This window comes from Salvia splendens, chromosome 6 (genome assembly GCF_004379255.2).
Source record: "Salvia splendens isolate huo1 chromosome 6, SspV2, whole genome shotgun sequence".
In the NCBI taxonomy this organism is placed as follows: domain Eukaryota; kingdom Viridiplantae; phylum Streptophyta; class Magnoliopsida; order Lamiales; family Lamiaceae; genus Salvia; species Salvia splendens.
In genome coordinates this window covers 8,660,408-8,679,379 of record NC_056037.1, presented here as the reverse complement: position 1 = coordinate 8,679,379, position 18,972 = coordinate 8,660,408, and the positions used below count along the sequence as shown (strand labels likewise).

At 37.9% G+C, this 18,972-nt stretch overlaps 1 protein-coding gene and 1 pseudogene across 2 annotated transcripts; one reads left to right on the top strand and one right to left on the bottom strand.

Annotated features, from left to right (window-relative positions):
• Positions 1-719: 719 nt before the first annotated feature.
• Positions 720-4,500, bottom strand: LOC121808154. 2 transcript variants are annotated; one of them, XM_042208531.1, is made up of 5 exons: positions 4,083-4,500; positions 2,741-2,790; positions 2,488-2,577; positions 1,556-2,132; positions 720-1,469 (listed from the first exon to the last, which is right to left on the bottom strand). In XM_042208531.1, the coding sequence occupies exons 1-5, from the start codon at positions 4,233-4,235 to the stop codon at positions 930-932; spliced, it is 1,410 nt and encodes a 469-aa protein (XP_042064465.1). In that variant the 5' UTR covers positions 4,236-4,500; the 3' UTR covers positions 720-929. The 2 variants fall into 2 exon arrangements, with proteins under 2 accessions (XP_042064465.1, XP_042064466.1); XM_042208532.1 differs by having other exon boundaries at positions 2,500-2,577.
• Positions 4,501-14,009: 9,509 nt separating this feature from the next.
• On the top strand, positions 14,010-16,494 carry LOC121808139 (annotated as a pseudogene).
• Positions 16,495-18,972: the final 2,478 nt, after the last annotated feature.

The following is an 18,972-nucleotide window of genomic DNA, read 5'->3' as shown; positions in this document are numbered from 1 at the left end:
AATTTTTGTGTTCCTAAACCTTGGGTTTTTTAGATTCTAAATCTTGGTTATTAAGACTATTATTCCAGAAGTGTCAAAAGTGCTAATGTCAGCAAAATAAGGAATGAGTACTGGAAAAGGTTTGATATGCTTTAAATTAATACTCCTATGTTTGATCAGTATGGTAGTATTTTCTTTCTTTTTATTTTCCCATAAGTTGCTACTCTTATATACTTTCGCATTACTTATTCTATAAAAAGAAAATCTGAACCAAAATCTTTCATGTTCCATTTTTAAAGATCAGAATCGTATGTTTTACTTCATAAAAAAAGGATTTTACTACTCTAAAAACAACAGGATTTATGAGTTTTAAATTTTGCGTTACCCCTTTCGCTTCATTACTATTTTCATAGAGCTATAGTTTGATTATTTTCCTCTTTTATTAGTGGGAATTTGTGAGTAAATCCGAGGTGCTCTCATGAAATAGAACTGGGCAGTTTTAACCGTTGAAGCATTTCTATGAAAATTTGCCAGTTTTATGGTCGTTGCTGGTTACCACTTCCCATGTCTAATACTCCTATAAACAGCCCATCCTAAGGGACATTATACCAAAAAAATAGGATAACTTTATTTAGAGATATGCAAACACCAACTCTGGAATTGCACTTCTTTTGCCTTGTATGGAACCGGACATGAAATTAAATTTCTCCCGAATGGAATTCAACGTGACAAAATTAAAATTGGTGTAACAATGAAAAGGAAAATTTTTTAATTTTGTACATGGAACATGTGTATTTTAAAGTAATCAAATTCGCCTGTCATCGATTGCCCTCTCCGTAATCTACAAATCTACAATCAATATGTTAGACATGAATCAGATATAATATAGAAAGAAGTCTGTACATTTTTCTTTTAACACATGTTTTTTTTTTTCTATTGATAAAACATTGTCATCTCCGCACTCTTTTCCTTTGTTTTACTGGTGTATTTTTACGATGTGGATCACCTAATTCAGTTTTCAATTTCGCAGGTCTCTTCAAACCTTTCTTAGCCTTCAACAAGGATTGCTTCAACACACTGTTACCGGAATTACACTGTTTCCTCGATCCCACCGGAGTGGCAAGAGCAGCATTCTCTGGTTTCGAGGCTTTCTCCGACGTTGCTTCCTTGTCCTTGTACGCTGGAGCCCGAGGCTGAGGCCGCACTGTCCGCGGCCTCACCGGAGGGTTGCACGGGATGAAGTCCGACGTGGCTTCATTGCAATACCCTCTGCAATGCAGCTTGTAATCTTTCATGACCAGCTGCCGCAGAATGATTGCAGCCTTGTACTCACGCGTGCGTCTCGAGTAAAACACCAACGCATTGTTCGCCAGCAACAGCAGGTCACGGAAGAGCTCCTTCGCTGTTTTTATGGACTGACCGACGATTCTTGATTTTATCGTGCCAATGTCCATGTGCTGCCGGATAACACGTCTGTATCGCGCCCGTTTCTGTCATCAGCAATGTCAAGGAGACGGTAAGAGGAAGACAGCGTGAACCTTTTTTTCTTTATGTAGTGAGTTTGTTGTCTTCTTACCTGACTGTCCATTCGATGTCTGAAGACTGCTGCTGATTCACTCCGTGCAATGGATTCAAATATCTCGATCAAGCTCTCCCTTCCGGTGGTCTTGGAACTGGAGATTCTCATCCTCTTACATTCGTTGGTTGATGTTTCCTTATTTGCAGTCGAAACAGCATTGGAAGAACCTAAGTTATCATTGTCGTCAACACTTCTCTCTTTGGCAACTTGACTGCAGTCCTTTCTCTTTCTCTTCCCTCGTTTCTTCCTAACGATGACTCCGTGCTCATAACCGACCTCAGGGAGGTCATCAATGCTTGGATACTTTCCCAGCTCAGAGCAGGCAGATGTGCTGGGCTTCGTCTCCGTCTCCTCTGCTTGAAGCTGATGGTCGCACAACCAACTTCCCATCGTGCTCGTTTCTTTTGTGAAGCTGCCAACGGAGTTCTCACCATTTGATGTCTGCCTGCTGATTGACTCGGTGGCTTCTGAGTCCAACACGGGTGGAGGTGATTCAGTCTCGCTGGAACCGGATTCACCTTGTTTAGATTGTTGTTTCTTTCCCTCCAATGATTTGATCTTCAACTCAAGTGTCCTGGAAATCAACAACACTAAGAGATTATTGAAAGAAAAACAGATGCTCCACAATAAGTTACACGGAAAGTCAAAACACGACGATGAAGAAGAGGATTTCGTAAGCAGGTGCAGAGAAAGAAATCACAATTCAATAAGCCAAAGCAAGCACCAGATAGTACTAATCTTTTACTAGTTTTTAACGTGTCACAGACTATTAGAATAGTTCTAAACTTCAAACAAGACATAATCTCGAGGTTCAAACGTTATCATCCCTATAGCATCTCCAGGAACATGTATAAGCAGACAACTTACCTAAACAGTATAGAGAGAAGAGTAAGTAATTGTATTTTATGCTCAAATAAATACATTTATACATCTGTGCTAACCCTATTGAGTTTTCAGATTTAACCAGTTCTCGCTTGAGCTCTGCAACACGCCGCATTTTCAGTTCTTCAAACCAAGCCCTGAGTCATTCACATTTCACAAGAACAAACATTAGCTTTGGTCGGCTAGAATTTTGAAACTGTGTTACTAACATGCTACATCAGAATCCGAGTCGGTAAACTCCAGATGGATTGTGAATGTAAATCAAACTAGGCACGATAATTAGAAGAAAATATGACTCACGTGGATCCAGAATAACGTTTTTGTAGGTCTTCGTACCTTTCTTTACAAGCCTGGAATTATTGGAAGGTCTGTCATTTGCTAAGTAAAAGTTGCAAAAAAACAATGTGCAATATCTTTATCTCTACTTTTTATTGCTTAGATACATTTTTTTGGTGACTCATGTTTTCATATAAGCATTCTATAATCTTTAGAAGTAGTAGCAACCTGTAATTCCTCCTCTTACTTTTTTCTGTTTTTTAATTCAAATATACAGTTTTAGATGAAAAAGATGCATCATTCATCGACTAAACCGAGCTTACAAAATGACAAAGATTTATATCAGAAAGTATTGAATAGTGCACCCATAATACCATCCTCATCTTTCACTTTCTAGAAACCATATTCTTTAGGAACTCATATTTTTCTAGCTAATGAATCCTAAATCTCTTGGCTAAGTCCCAAATCCTATTAAAACTTCACATATCAGTGTTAAATTGGATATATATATATATATCACAATCAGGATCCCACATCTACCAGTTAGCCAAACTAGTGGAAGACGCAAGACAAATAATGTGAAAAGGAACTAAGAACAAGCATAAGTGGATAACAAGAACATCCAAGTTTATTCACTAGTACATTTTTCTTGTGATCTCTAATTCTAATCTTGTGATACAGCCCCATGCCATTAACTAACAGAAAATAGGTCAGATGAGATAGGCTTTGACTCGAGTAATCAATATTAGCATACCACAGGGCACAGGCACTAACACCGAAGAATTAACCAAAAGACCAAGCTCTTAACAGAAACTTCCGTACCCAAAAGACTAAACATCGTCGACTACCTACCACAAATCTTTCGATCGAGACAGATTCATAAAATGAGAAATTTGTAGAGAGAGAACCACTAATATTTCTTCATTTGATCAATCATATAAACATTGTAACTAAAGACTATTAATATATTCTTGACCATATCAATCCTTTGCTGTCCAATCAAAATATGTGGTTATTGAATAGTCTTCAACTCTTGAGTAGCAGTGACAGCCATTTATGTATGTTTTCATCAAATTCTCTGCTCTTCTAAGTTCAAAACTGCTCTTGCATGCATGATATGAAGCACAGATTAACCAACTTTTACATAGGTCAATTGATTATTTATTACTTTAATTATTACTACTATTAGCAAAAGAATTCATACGTGTTCAAGCTGCACAAACTCTGTTCATTACAATTGAAATTTTTTACTGACCAGAAAATCCTCTTTTTATAAATGTGATTTAACTTGCTTATCATCAAATAATTTTTATAAAAACAATAAAATTAATTATAAATTAGACATTAATTTAAACTATGCATCGACCTGAGGAGTAAAGGCATACGGATAAAGGGTGCGCGCACGAAGCTCCGAAGCGACGACGTTCCAACCGCCGGTTCCGTGCCTCACAACAGCGCCACCCAAAATAAGATCCTCCCACGTGCCCCACACAGCCGGACTCGGCGACTCCGCCCCCATCCTCCAACGGTCGAATTCTCGAAACCTAGGAATTTCAAATTTGGGGAAATATCTCAAATTTCAATTATCTGAATGAATTCAATTCCGTTGTTCAGTTGTTGGAGAAAGAGAATTGTGATTCTGAACATCATGAATAGTTAGCTACATGCGGAACAATAAAAAAATCGTTTGCGTTACATGACAAAGATATGCAATGCAAGAATAAATTGAAAATTTGAGGAGAGAGGAATTGAGGAGCGAGAATCTTTGGAAAAGCATTTGTCTGTTGGGCATACCTAAACTCTCTCGCCAAATTTGTTTGGATGACGATGGCCGTAAAAGCATCCACAAGCAGCAGCGGATGTCCCGGCAGACATCGGATTAGCGTGCGGGACGTCAGACATTAGGCGTAAACCCGGCGGACGCGGATGTCACTTGCGGACACCGGAGTTCCGCGGCTTTCCAACGACGTCCGTCGTGACGTCCATTATTGCGGTGCCACGACGGACGTCCCGATTTTTAATTTTAATTTTTTTAAAAAAAAACTCTATATATACGGCTCGTTGAACTTCATTTCATTCGCACCACTTGTTTGAACGAGTTTCTCTCTCTACTTTCATTTTTTAAAGATAAATGGAGCACCACGATAGTGATTCTCCCACCACGAGCGAGTCACAAACTCTGACTTTTCCGTTAGAGTTGGGGAAATGCCAACGGAAGTGCACCGATATCCGGGATGATGCCCGGGATGGCACCGATGATTCCCCAACCCCAAATGGCGGGGATGATGCACGGGTACTACAATATGTACCCCATTGGTGTGCAGGGATGGGTGGGATGATGCCCCAAATGCCCGGGATGATGCAGGGCATGCCTGCCACTGCGGTGGGGAGCAGGCAGGGGGTCCCCCAATCACTTGGGGACAATGTCTATCGCCTCTACATGGATTTATTGTCTAGTGATTTCCCCCATAGTACTCCTCTGGAGACTCAGTTCACCAGCATTGAGACTTTCTCTTTTGAGGAGTTGATGCTATCTCCGGTCAGAGAGTCTCCCACTGAGATGCCACCGGCGGCAGGGAGGACGCGGAAGCAAGGGAGAGGGAAGGACAAAGGCACTACCTCGTCCTCGCGTGCGGGGAACGAGGGTGGGGCGGGGGCCGAGGAGGAGGGGGAGGAACCCGGCGGGAGAAAGAGGAACATCTGGAGCATAGGGGAGTGCGTCGCGCTGGCGAAGGCCTGGATCAGTGTAGTCGAGGATCCCTACGTCGGGGCTAACCAGCATATCGACAGAATGTGGTGGCGCATTAGCTAAAGCTACCTCCAATTCAAACCGCCAGGTGGGAAGCCTAACGATGGAAAGCAATGCCGGAAACAGTGGGAGCGGCTGAGGAGACAACTCAACCGATTTACCGGCATCTACCAAAACAACCTCCGCACGTCAACCAGCGGCATGTCCCCCGATGATGTGAAGCTTCTGTCTCACCAGCAGTTCCCCGACAGTGAATTGGGTTTCGGGGAATTCAAATATTGGGAGGTCTTTCTTGTGGTGCAGACTTCCGCTAAGTTTAGTTTGGGTGTTGAAGCTGGCTGGCCGAAGCGAACGAAGATCAACGCCTCCGGTTCCCATGAACTCCCTGACGCCGAGGCAGATTTCCCGACCCCTCAATCGTCTTCCAGCTGACGTCGCCCGGTTAGGCAGAAGACCGCGATGCGGATGGCTAGAGGAAGTGCCAGCGGGTCCCCCGAGGTCCAACCGACAGCTCCTTCCCAGATCGATCCCGAGCTCCCTTCACTCGCTCGCATACAACTGGATGAGACCCTGATACACACCATGGAGAAGTGGTATGCAGCGACTGACCCCTTATACAAGTTGATGCTGAAGGATGTCATCGACAGTATGCGGCGCGATTTGGGGCGCCATCCCTGCCCGTGAGTGACGCCGAGACCGGCCATGGGCACGACGGGACTGGCGGCGGGGACGACGAGGAGTGAGACGGGGGCCGCATTTGTCGAAGCTTGAGGTTGTTTTTTAACTATGAATTTTTTAATAATTATGTATGTTTTTTGTTTTAAATAAAGTGGTTGAATTTTGTCTGTATTCGTGTCGAAATTTTAATCCCGTAAATTGTTTAATTCCGTAAATTATTTAATTTGGTGAATTTGTGAAATTTTATTATTGTGGATGTCCGTCGGGATGTCCTTGGGGATGTCCGTCATTGTGCACTGGGATGTCCTTATGACGTGGCAGAAGGTGTTTTTGGAAAGTCCGTCGGGATGTCCGCTGGAACATCCGTCCCACTGTGGTTGCAATATAGTCTTTTATTTTCCCTATATATTTTATTTTATAAAAATGTCATAACTCATAATCATAGATTTATACTCCATTAAAAAACATATTTTAATCTTGGCTTTAGTATATTAAGTAAATAAATCTTCTTACCAGATTACCCAAGAACTTGAAGGATTGATTCAAATTTTTATGGAATATTTTTATGTAAAAAATTAAATATTATCTTAAAATTTGTTTTTTTTTCTTATTAAAGTACTCACTAGAAACGACGACTCAAAAATCAGTATTAATATAAGTATAATATGCATAGCATGAATATACTGATATCAATAACATTTAATTATTCAAAACCTTATTCATCCGCCACACTTATGGATTAGGCCGTGTGCCGACTCATGCGCCAGAGGATTGATTTCCTAATCTTGAGACCAAGTAGACAATAAAGTTGATATGTTCAATCAAATATTTTTTTGACAAGGGTAATCATATATAATATGAAAGAAAACTATAAATATCTAAAATATAGAAAGTATTTTTTTGTCCTTTTTTAAACCATAATTTAAACTTGTTAGCATATTAATTAATTACTTAATTGATTATAATTTACTGTTTTTGATAACATATAAAAAACTAAAAAATTCCAAGCAAGAAAATAAAATATTAAAGGTAGGAACAAATTTCAGTTTATATACATAGAAAATGAATTTCTATATGCGTCGAAAATTGGAATTACATGCGGAGCATAAAATGTTACAGGTGGAAGAAATTTATTTTTCGATGCAGCTTCCACTTATTTTTCGATGCATCTTGATTAAGAGAAATTTCATCCAAAAAGCATGGATGTGGCGGGCCTCACATTTATTAATTTTTTACTTTATACTCTTCTCCAAGAGCACAACATCCACATTTATGCTCTTCTATAAGAACATGCTCAAAGGTCCCACAATTTCATTATTTAATTTAAATACTTTAATTACTAAAAATATTTGTACAATATAAAAATACATTAAAAATACTCGAACTACTATTACAAATTAAAAAAATAAAAATTACATACTTAAATCCTAGAAAATAAAAATTACATACATAAAATCCTAAAAAATAAAAATTACATAATTAAAATCCTACAAATTAAAAATTACATACTTAAAATACCTTCGTGGAAGACTATTCTATCCCCAATGTTTTTCGGAGACCTCGTATCATTGCATAACGTGCATCAAGTTGCTCGGGAGACATGTGCGACGTATTGGCCATATTGAGTTGAGCCAAAAGAGTCCACAACGAGTTGGTGGGCGGTTGAGGTGGCACAAAGGGAGCAGGAGCAGGAGCAGGAGCTGCAGCGGCGCGACGGTGGTTAGCCGCCGCCTGTTTCCTTCCTTGCGGCCGGCGTTGGGAACTACTCGGGCCGGCGTAGGCGCTACCCAAGTTAGCTGCGGCAGGCTGGCTAGCCACATCATCCGAGCCGACGTCGGATAACCACTTCGACCGTTTGTTGGAGGAGCTGGAGGAGGATGATAAGCCTCACTTATACTTCGAATGCGTACGCATCTTCTGCCAAGCGCTGAGGTACTTGAATGCTTTGTAATAACAAGATTGGTAGGTCGCCATGGAGGCACTGTGATGTCGAGCTAGCTCTTGCCGCTCCCCGCCGACTCCTGTTCCTGGAGGTAAATCCCCTGGAACTTTTGGATTTATTCGTTGGCTCTGAAGATGGCATTGCGCACCATACTCTCATTGCGCTCGATGGTTCCCTCCGGTCGGGTGGCATTGTACCGGCGAAAGACGCAGAACCAAAACCTATCTCCGGTTTGGTTCGTGCCAACCTCCGGATCTTCGAATATTTACAAATAGGCTTTGAACATCATATCCATCTCCCTCGGAGTGTACGAGGTGCGGACGTGAGGATTGCAGCCACGACCCATGACACGAGTGCTACGAGGAGGAGGAATAGGAGGAGTTTGGGGAGTCGCCGCTCCCTCCCTCCCAATCCTTGTTCGGGTGCCCACCCCTATCGCCCATCAGGGGCATCTTGCTCGTCCACCGGGTAAGGACGGTAGCCACACGGAATTTGAGAACCTTGGGTTAGAGGAGGGGGCGAGAATTCCGTTTCTGGACTAGGGAACCATTCGTGGTTCCAAACACGGGAGCCGGAGGGTTAATCGTCGGAGCCGAACATTTTTTTTTGCAAGAGTGAAGTGAAAGATTGAGAATTGATGAGAGAATTTAGATGAGAATTGTATAGTGTGGTGTAAAATTTTTTGTGTGGAAATAGGGGTATTTATAGATGAAAAATATTAATTTTGGGGAAAAATTGAAAAATAAATTAAAAGCGGTGAGAAAACGGATATAATTTAATGGGAAGTGGGAAAATATTTTTTTTAAAAAATGATTTTTATATTAAAATTTGATTTTTTTATAAAAAAAATGAAAAATGCCAACGGCTAAGCCGTTGGCCAATTGTGTGCTGCCACATCTCCCTGCTCAGCGGCACGGACGTGCTCGATGTATCGAGCAACGCCGTGTCGTTGGCAAGAATGCAGCGGCGGACGAGGAGCTGTCGCGCCGTCGGCACGGACGCCGTCCGTCCCAGCAATCACCGTTGAGGATGCTCTAATTAATATGCTAAGGAAATTTAAGTTATTCTCATAATATGCTAATAAAATTTTATTTTGTCTTTAAACTTCACCAACAATTTACCCAAGTAATAAAGTTGGTCATAATTTAAGCTTTGCTAGCATTATAATTAATTATGCGAAATCTTCAATTTTATATGTATCGATTTTTTTTGCTATATACTCAAAAACTTCAATAAAGGAAACAAAGGTCAAAAAAATTAAGGAAAGTTTTTATATTTTAGATGTATTTAATATTATATTATATTTTGTCAGATCCAAAATACTCCTTCTATCTCACGAGAATATGCACTCTTGGTTGAGAATAGATTTTAATGCATCATAATTGATAAAGTAAGAGAGATATATTTTTTAAAAAAAAATTATTGAACTATTCTTTCAATTTTAATTACTCCCTTTGCCTACCATTTAAAGAACCATTTTGTCATTTTGAGTTGTCCACGATTTATAGAACCATCTACTTTATTCTACTTTTAGTATACTGACATCACATTCCATCAACTTTTTACATTCACAATCTAAGGGTGCTCTTAGTATTACTTATAGCATCATAATCTAAAATCAAGACTAAATCTTCACCCTTAGATTTTAAGTGGATGAGATTAAATCTAACGAATTTCAATAAATAGTAGACAAAATATCAACAAAAGGGTAAGACCGTTATTCTGTTATCATATCATAATCATTGTGTATTTTTATATCAACATTGTATATTACAAATATCAACACAATGACATGAGTATTTTAACACAAGTACACAAAAATATCAACACAATTTTATTGAGATTTTACATGCATAATATCGAAATATTTTTGATGTATTTGTCGATAAAAAAATATGTTTATCAACATATACGAAAACTGAAATAAAAATTATCAAATTTCATCATCCGAATGTCGTCGTAACATATGCAATTGATATCTCGTTAGAATCCTTATAAAATTACCTTTATTTTGATATATTTTATGCGAAAAAATAATTTAAATCAAGAGAGTTACATAAATTTAAAATTTTAGGATAATTTTATTTTATAATTATTTAAATTTAAAATATAATTCATTTTTCATTATATCAACCACTAAATCTTCTAATATAATGGTTAAAAATTGATCTCAATTTTGAATTGCTAATTTGTTATCAATTGATTACATCCTCACAATCTAATACATTAAAACTAATACTTTAAATAGGTCTCAAAACACGTACGGAAAAAAACTGTCATCTTAGATAGGACGGTAGTATTATTATTTACCTAATTATTAGATTTCATTTTTTTCATTTTGTTATTATAATTTATTGATCATGTTTAAGTTCACTAATTAAATAAAAATTAGCTGATTGCAATGTATCAAATTATTGATCATGTTTTAGTTCACATTAATTAAATAAAAATTAGCTGATTGCAGTGTATCATTTTTTTATAGTAGCACTATATTTGGTGTTGTTATGCTATAAAACCCTAAATGGGTTTGAGTTTAGAGTATGGTTGGCAATGGTTTTAGAGCATCTCTAACTATTTTCACCAAATTCAAACTCAATTTTGAGTGTATGTCACAAAAAAAGTAATTTTACTCCAACTATTTATATCAGACTAAAATTTTACACCATTGTCTATTATATGTCTAACAAAGTTTATGTGGTGGCTCCACATTTGACGTTATTTTATAGAAAAATGTAAAAATGAGTTTGATTTTGAATTATAATTAGAAAAGTTTTCTACACTAAAAATGAGATTTGGTATATGATTGGAGATGCTTTTAAACAATTAAGCTTAGGAATAACGATTACTCACTCCGTCCCATCAAAGATGAAACACTTTCTTTTTTAATTTGTTCTAACTAAATTAACTAATTACTACAAATAGAAATATCGTTATCTTTATTTTATTTTTATTTACTTTATTATCTTCATCTAACACACAAAATAAAACTATATAAATTTTTGTGCTATCTATGGAAGGGGTTATATACATTAAGAGCATCCACAGTAGGGCGGAGGATAGCCCGCCCGATGCATCCTCCACTCTATCGTCCGCCACTGCAGGGGGGCGGACGATGCTCCCCCCATCCTCCACGCCCTATCCATCGTCCGCGAACGACCATGCAATTTTTGCATCCTCCGGACTATCCTCTGCCCCATTGCGGGGGTCCGGACGATGCAACATATTTTTCTTTTTTATATATATTTTCTTATATATATATTACTATTTTTTTACTTCATTTCACACTTTTCTCTCCACTCTCTTCCTTATCTCAATTTCTCTCTAAATTCAATAATAAATTCCGACGATTTTCCATATTTGCAAACACAAAATATAAAAAATAAATTCTCACGATAGGATTTGCCTTTAATTGTGGTGTTTTTATATTTATTTTTGTTAATTGATATATTTGCAAACATAAAAAAATATATATAAATAGGAGTTAAAACTATAGGGCGTCTCACAGGTGGATGGGGTGGAGGATAAAATGCTGATGTGGTGGAGGATAGAGCGTCCCATTGTGGATGCTCTAAGGCTGAAGGAGTACTAAGAGTATCCACGATAAGACAAAACAGTCACGCTACAGCCATAAAAAACTTGTCCACATAGTCAGCACTGCCACAAAAAACTCTTCCGCCACATCATTACAAAATACATTAAGAAAAAGGAAAAAAAACGTTTTTGACACCGCGCGACCGCCGCTCTGCCTCGTCGACCGCCGCCTTCTCGACGCTCTCTCCCCCGCCGCGGCGCCTCTATTGTGGAAACTCTTACTCCACTTCAGTATTATGTTCGGTTTGACGTTAAGCAATTGCGAAACTGTACACAAATAGTAGGATATTTCTTTAAAAATTTAAAAGATTTGGCAATGGATTTCTTAATTTGGATGGCCGTGACTAGATCGATACGTTTATTTTCGACAGAATTCAACTATTGAATAAATTAATCCAATTTGATTGTATATCTTTGACTCGAATGAACAAAATCATAATCCTCAAACTTTTAGATCAAGTAACACGTCTAATACCATGTCGACATGATTTGTTACGTCTTATTTATGCAATAACTCCCAATCAAACTGCCAATAAATACTACTGATCCATAAAATTAGGTTATATTTATTCTTTGCATAAACTCCCAATCAAACTGCCAATAAATACTACTGATCCATAAAATTAGGTTATATTTATTCTTTTCTAGTCCATATTGTATAACATTTTTTTTCTACTTCTATTTTATGGACCCCACATTTTCTATCCAATTTCAACTATTTCTTTTCCATTATCTTAAATTTTACTAATTACGTATTAAAACTCTTGTTAGTCCTAAGTGACATACTATTTCTATGGACGGAGAGAGTACCTTCGTCTCTTTTTAAATTTGACATTTTTTTTATTGAAATGAGTCACTAACTCTTTAAAAAATCTCATAATAAGGAGAGTTATCCACCAATACGTTGTATCTAATAGGGATACGTTTTTTTTTCGGACTAATGACTTCTACACATGAAATAAAAAAAATCCATATCGACTTGAGTCTACTCCGATATTGTGTAGAAATGAGTCACTCATTCTCTTCAAATGTCTAATAAGATGAGGGTTATCCCGTCATAAATAGAAGAAATATGCTCCACTACTAAATCGGCGTGAGACAAAAAATCAAAGTTTCAATATTTTTACGTCAAAAAGAAAATGTGTGTTTTGTTAATTAAGCAAATAAAGACGTCCAGAGCCTTTGTCCTAGCGGCAAGGAGCTTAGACATTATTGTATGAGGTGCCGAGTTCGAGCCCTCTTGACATTAGTTGTAACATCAGTTGTAATTTCCTCCTTCGTATAGGAGTTAATTTTTATTTTTTTTCCTCCTTAGTATAGGAGTTAATTTTAATTTTTTTTCCTCCTTCGCATAGGAGTTAATTTTTTTAAAAAAATAATAATTAAGCAATTAAAGACAAAGTAAGAGAAAGATCCATGTACCTTTCTATGGTATTGTAGTTTATTTGTAATTTCATCATTCGTATAGGAGTTTTTTTTTAAAATAATAATTAAGCAAATAAGGACAAAGTAAGAGAAAGATCCATGTAACAAAGATTAAAAGTGTTACTTATTTTGGAACGTTTTAAAATCAGTTTCAAAAACAATACGAATCATGTAATAAAGGAGGAATTAGATCAATATATCACTTATTTATCTTATGATGTCTCCGAAGAGTATATCGTTATTTCTATAAGGTTATAGGAAATTGTGTTATATAAAACTCACAACTTATTAATTATGAGCATTTGTCTATTTAGTATGGTGAGTAATGATATGCTAGGTACTTTATATGAGCTTCTTATGCGAGCATCACTTTTGTTTGACAAACGTTTTAGTGCTTTTCGTTTTGATTTATATATTAGCTTGAATACGGATGTTGATGTTTTTAATCGTTTTTATTTTATTTTAATTATTTATTGTTATTTTTTCAAAATAAGTCGAAAAGAATGTTATTTTAGCTGTGAAGGAGAGTAGTACTCCTTCCGTCCCATAAAAGATGACACACTTGGGTAATGACACGAGATTTTATGAGACGTTGTTTTGTGTTAGTGGATAGAGAAAATAGTATATTTATATTAATGTGAGAGATAACTTTTAGCGAAGAAAGAGGAAATATGACATCTTTTATGAGACAAATTAAAAAGGAAAATATAACGTTTATTATGGGAAGGAGGGAGTGGAAAGTGTAATGTCTATTATGGGAAGGATGAAGTAACACGGTGAAGGTGCGTTGAAATCGATTCAATGATATTGATAGTGACAGAATCAAAGTCAAATTCGAGCACATTAAATAAATTCCGCGGTCCAATTTACACCACGATTACTTTTCCCGTCCTTTCCAGATTCCATCTCTACATTATCATTAATTCATTATCTTTAAAATATGTAGTGAGAAATCAGCTGCTAAAATTTTGGGATCTCTCTAAAAATCTACAGTACAATGAAAAAACGCAAACACCTCAGCTTCCAACTTCTCCAATTCACCATAGCAACAATCTTCGCCGCCCAATTCACTTCCGCCGTCGATTTCCTCTTCAACGGCTTCGATTCCTCCTCCGTCTCCTGCTACGGCAACGCCACTCTCGACTCCGGCATCCTCTCCCTCACCGGCGACGCCGGATTCGAGATCGGCCGCGCCCTCCTCCCCTCCAAAATCCCTACTAAAGATGCCGACACATCGCTCGTCCTCCCATTCTCGACCTCCTTCATCTTCGCCATGGTGCCCTTCCCCGGCCGCCTCGCCGGTCACGGCATGGTCTTCCTCTTCGCGCCGAACGCCGAAATTCACCAAGGTATCGAGGCCGCCGCGTCGCAGAATCTAGGGTTTTTGAATTTCTCCAACAACGGAGACCCTAACAATCATGTGTTTGGAGTTGAATTTGATGTTTTTAGGAACCATGAATTCGACGATATCAATGACAATCACGTTGGAATTGATGTGAATTCGCTCACATCGATCAATTCGAGTGAAGCGGGGTATTGGTCTGTGGGGGATGTCTTCCAACAGTTGGATCTCAATAATGGGAGAACGTATCAAGTTTGGATTGATTATTCTGATGGAGTATTGAATGTTACGATGGCGCCTGTGGGCGTGAAGAGGCCTCCGCGGCCATTGTTGAATGTGTCTATTGATCTTTCTGATGTTTTAGAGGATGAAATGTATGTTGGATTCACTGCTTCGACGGGGAACATGACTCAGAGCCACAAAATTCTAGCTTGGAGCTATAGTAATACGAATTTTTCACTGAGTCAGGGGCTGATTACTGCCGGATTGCCGTCGTTTGAGCTTCCGGGACGCCATTTTATAGAACTAGAGGCTTTGTTGCGGGTTTAACGTCAGGGGTTTTGGTTGTTGGTGTTGTGTGTTGTGCATTTGTGTTCTTGTTTGTTAGAAAGAGTAGGAGAGAGAGAAGAGAGAGGGAGGAAATGGAGGATTGGGAAATGGAGTACTGGCCTCATAGGCTTTCTTATCAAGAAATTGACTCTGCAACTAAAGGCTTTGCTGAGGAAAATATGATTGGAATTGGTGGGAATGGCAAGGTTTATAGAGGGGTTTTGAATGGGGGGTTGGAGGTTGCTGTAAAGCGAATCTCCCATGAAAACGCGGATGGAATGAGGGCGTTCTTGGCTGAGATATCGAGCCTTGGGAGAGTGAAGCACCGGAATTTGGTGGGGTTGAGAGGGTGGTGCAAGAAGGAGAAAGGCAGCCTAATCTTAGTGTATGATTTCATGGAAAATGGGAGTCTTGATCAAAGGGTGTTTGAGTGTGATGATAGCAAGATGCTAGGTTTTGAAAGCAGAGTACGAGTCCTGAAGCAAGTAGCCTCGGGGATCTTATACCTGCACGAGGGGTGGGAGTCGAAGGTGCTGCATAGGGACATCAAGGCGAGCAACGTGCTACTGGACAGGGACATGAATGCGAGGTTAGGTGACTTCGGGCTGGCCAGGATGCATGACCACGACAAGGCTGCAGGGACCACACGGGTGGTGGGGACGATAGGATACCTAGCGCCGGAGGTTGTGAGGAGCGGAAGGGCATCAACGCAGACAGATGTGTTCGGATATGGAGTGTTGGTATTGGAGGTGATGTGTGGAAGGAGGCCTATCGAGGAGGGGAAGCCGGCCTTGGTGGAATGGGTTTGGGAGATGTTTAGGAGGGGCGAGCTGGGGAACGTAGTGGATGCACGATTGAGGGGAGAGGCAGACGTAGAGGAGGCGGAGAGGGTGGTGCAGCTGGGGCTGTTGTGTGCTCATCCGGATAGCAAGGTGAGGCCTACAATGAGGCAGGTGGTGAAGATGTTTGAAGGGAGGAATGAGGTTGAAGGGGAAGGAGAAGGAGAGGATATGGGTGCTTATCTATTGGAGAAGATGAGAAATGGAGAGGTTTTGGCTATGCATTTGGGTAATGGTTTTGGTTTGCATCCAAGTATGGATGAGATTAGAAGAGGGATGTCTTCTACCACGTCAGTCTCTTGGAGTGATATCACTGTTGTAGAGGGTAGATGAGTTTTTTTTTTGGATTAAAAAATGAAGATATACTAGTAGTTGACTAGTTGTGGATAATTTCTTGGCATATAGATATAGGTATTGGTCTTGTAGATGTGGTAGTGGGTGGAATTGGATCACATTTGTTGTATTTATTTCGGTGTATATCATTGATTGATTTATGGTTCTATTCTTTAAAGCATCATCCCCATCCTTCTTGTGTCGTAGGAGTAGTAGAAAAGTTACAAAACCCTTTCAAACAGATATGTGAATCTGTTATGCAGTAAAAGAAAGTGTGTACCTTTCACCTATTTGTATTTTGAATATTGGCTTACCATGTATTTTGTGGTTTGTTTGTTTTTCCACGTATGGTGAAGATATTCCGAGTGATTTTAATCTTTAATTGAAACGTGTCTGAAATTTTACAAAAAATAAAAATCGTGGGTTCCATGATTGATTTGTCAAAATTTTGAAAAGGTTAGTTTGAAAGTTTCTTCTTCTTGTTACTTCACGTGTGTTATTTTGGAAAATGCTTGTCGAATTGGATGTATAAATTTGAAATCGAAAGACGCATCGTTTAAAAATTTTAAACCTGATTAATTGTTGCAACTTCAAGTTTCTTGTGAACGAAAGGGACATATGTAATTATATATGGATAATGCAAAAAATATGTAGAATCTTCTAATAATCTACCGCTACCACTCTAGTATTATTGTTGAAGTCCAATTATTGATGTTTTTTACTTAATTAGCTCTCTATATATTTCGTTGGTCACCATCTACATTAATTAATTTTGATTAGTTTACATTAGATTATTAATTGGAATAATGCATGGATGCATGGCTATCATTATATTCCTAAAGTTTGGTTTAATAATGTGATTGTTAAGATATGGTCTTGTCCCTAGCACCTAGCATTACGACTTCAATTATTACATTTTAAAATCGATGATTTCTTCAATATCCCAAATATCTTTGATGTTAAGAGTGTTCAATTTTAAACATTTCCGTTCAAGCCTCCAAAGCCTTTTCCCAAGCTCTTATATTTTGTCTACTCAAAGAAGCGACTGTATTGGAAATAGGGTGGATGGAAAAGTGGTGTATGAAGATGGAAATTTCAATGGAAAATGAATTTTCTTTTTTTTTGGGAAAAGGAAATACTTATGACCTTTAATCGTTAACCTCGTCTCTTGGAGAGAAAACACGACTGACTGACGTGAAGGGGTATAGAGATACCTTTTCGATTTATAACGTTGTTTTGCAAGTGTTCTAGTCTTCTAGATATCAAAGGGCTAGAACCCATCCTTTAAGCATGGTCGACTGGTTCAACATTTCTGAAATTGAAGATGATCATTGTGTTCTTTGTATGGAAGAACTAGAGATGATCAAACACATTTTATTCAACTTTAAGATTTCAAGTAAACTAGATATCTCACAAATAAAGTGTTTAGTATAAATCATGTATCTTTTGAAGATTATTAGGCCTCTTCAAAGATGATTGTCTTAGACATGTCCAAAGGATTATTTTTCTTGGACTTTGAATTCAAGTTTTTGTATTCCGTTTTCTTATGTAGCCAAAGAGAGACAACATAGCCTACGTTGAACTGCCTGCAGCTTGTCTTCTGCCTTCACCTTTTCTTTTATTTGAATGTTTTGTGGTTGTGTTTGTTTGTGGTGGTCTTGCCATTTGTTTCTGTTAAAATTGTGTTTTAGCTTTTGTTAATTTTGTTAGTTTAAGTTATTTATGATGCTATCTAGTAGAACTTCTATTGTAATTTCTTTTTATTATTGCACTGGGTTACCACTTTGATGATTAGAGTACTCCATTTATGTGTACAAGTAGCAAAAATGATTAATGCAATAGCATTAAGTTTCAAACACTAGAGAATATATAAATAGCCATACAATTAAAGTTTTACGTCTATCCTTAATCAAATTTGCAACACGCATTGGCGGACCTACGTGGAGTCGTGGGATCCCATGGAACCCCCAACTTTTGTAACTTTGACTATATTATAGTAGTATATATACTAGGTTTACAAACATATAATGTTAGGGCAAGACAATTGATTGACACTAAAGAATTTAACATTTTGTTAAAAGATACGAGTCCGAAACTTATGAAGGCTAATTTGGACAGTCGGAATGATGCGTCCGCCACTAGCAACACGTGTTAGGAAATTAATATAATAGGAACATAAATGCAATGATTAAAATTTTAAAGACTAATTGCTTGATACTATACTCCCTCCGTCCTAGTTTAGGAGTTAGAATTAGTTATGACGCGAGTTTTAAGAAATTGATGGAGTGTGTAATAAATGAAGTGAGTTGTTGTAGTGTGTAATAAATGAAGTGAGTTAGTGGAAAGTGGTTCCCTTTTGACTTTTTGGATTTAAAAGATATTTCTTTTTTACTTGTAAGTCAAATTCATTAAATTATTTAAACTTATGATTTTTAATCTTTCAATTCGATTAATCTTTATTAAACCTGCTGCCAACCTTAAATTTATAAGCTGCATTTTGTATGAATTCCAGGTGTAAGTGATGTAGGTGTGTGTTTTTGTTTAAAAACCATCAGAAAAGTTCATCATATGGCTTAAGCCTCCAAACCTATTACAGGGGTGGCTTATCATTAGAAAAACTTCATCACAGAGGAGTAATAACACAACATCAGAGTCTACAAACCATTCAAAGACCACAAACATTGCAAATCAGAGCCTCCAAACCATCAAAAGGGGTGGCTAAATTTACAATAATCCAACCAATGCAGAGAATACATAGATTAGCATGCTTTACTCTTAGAAAAACTGCATCACAGAGGAGCAATAACA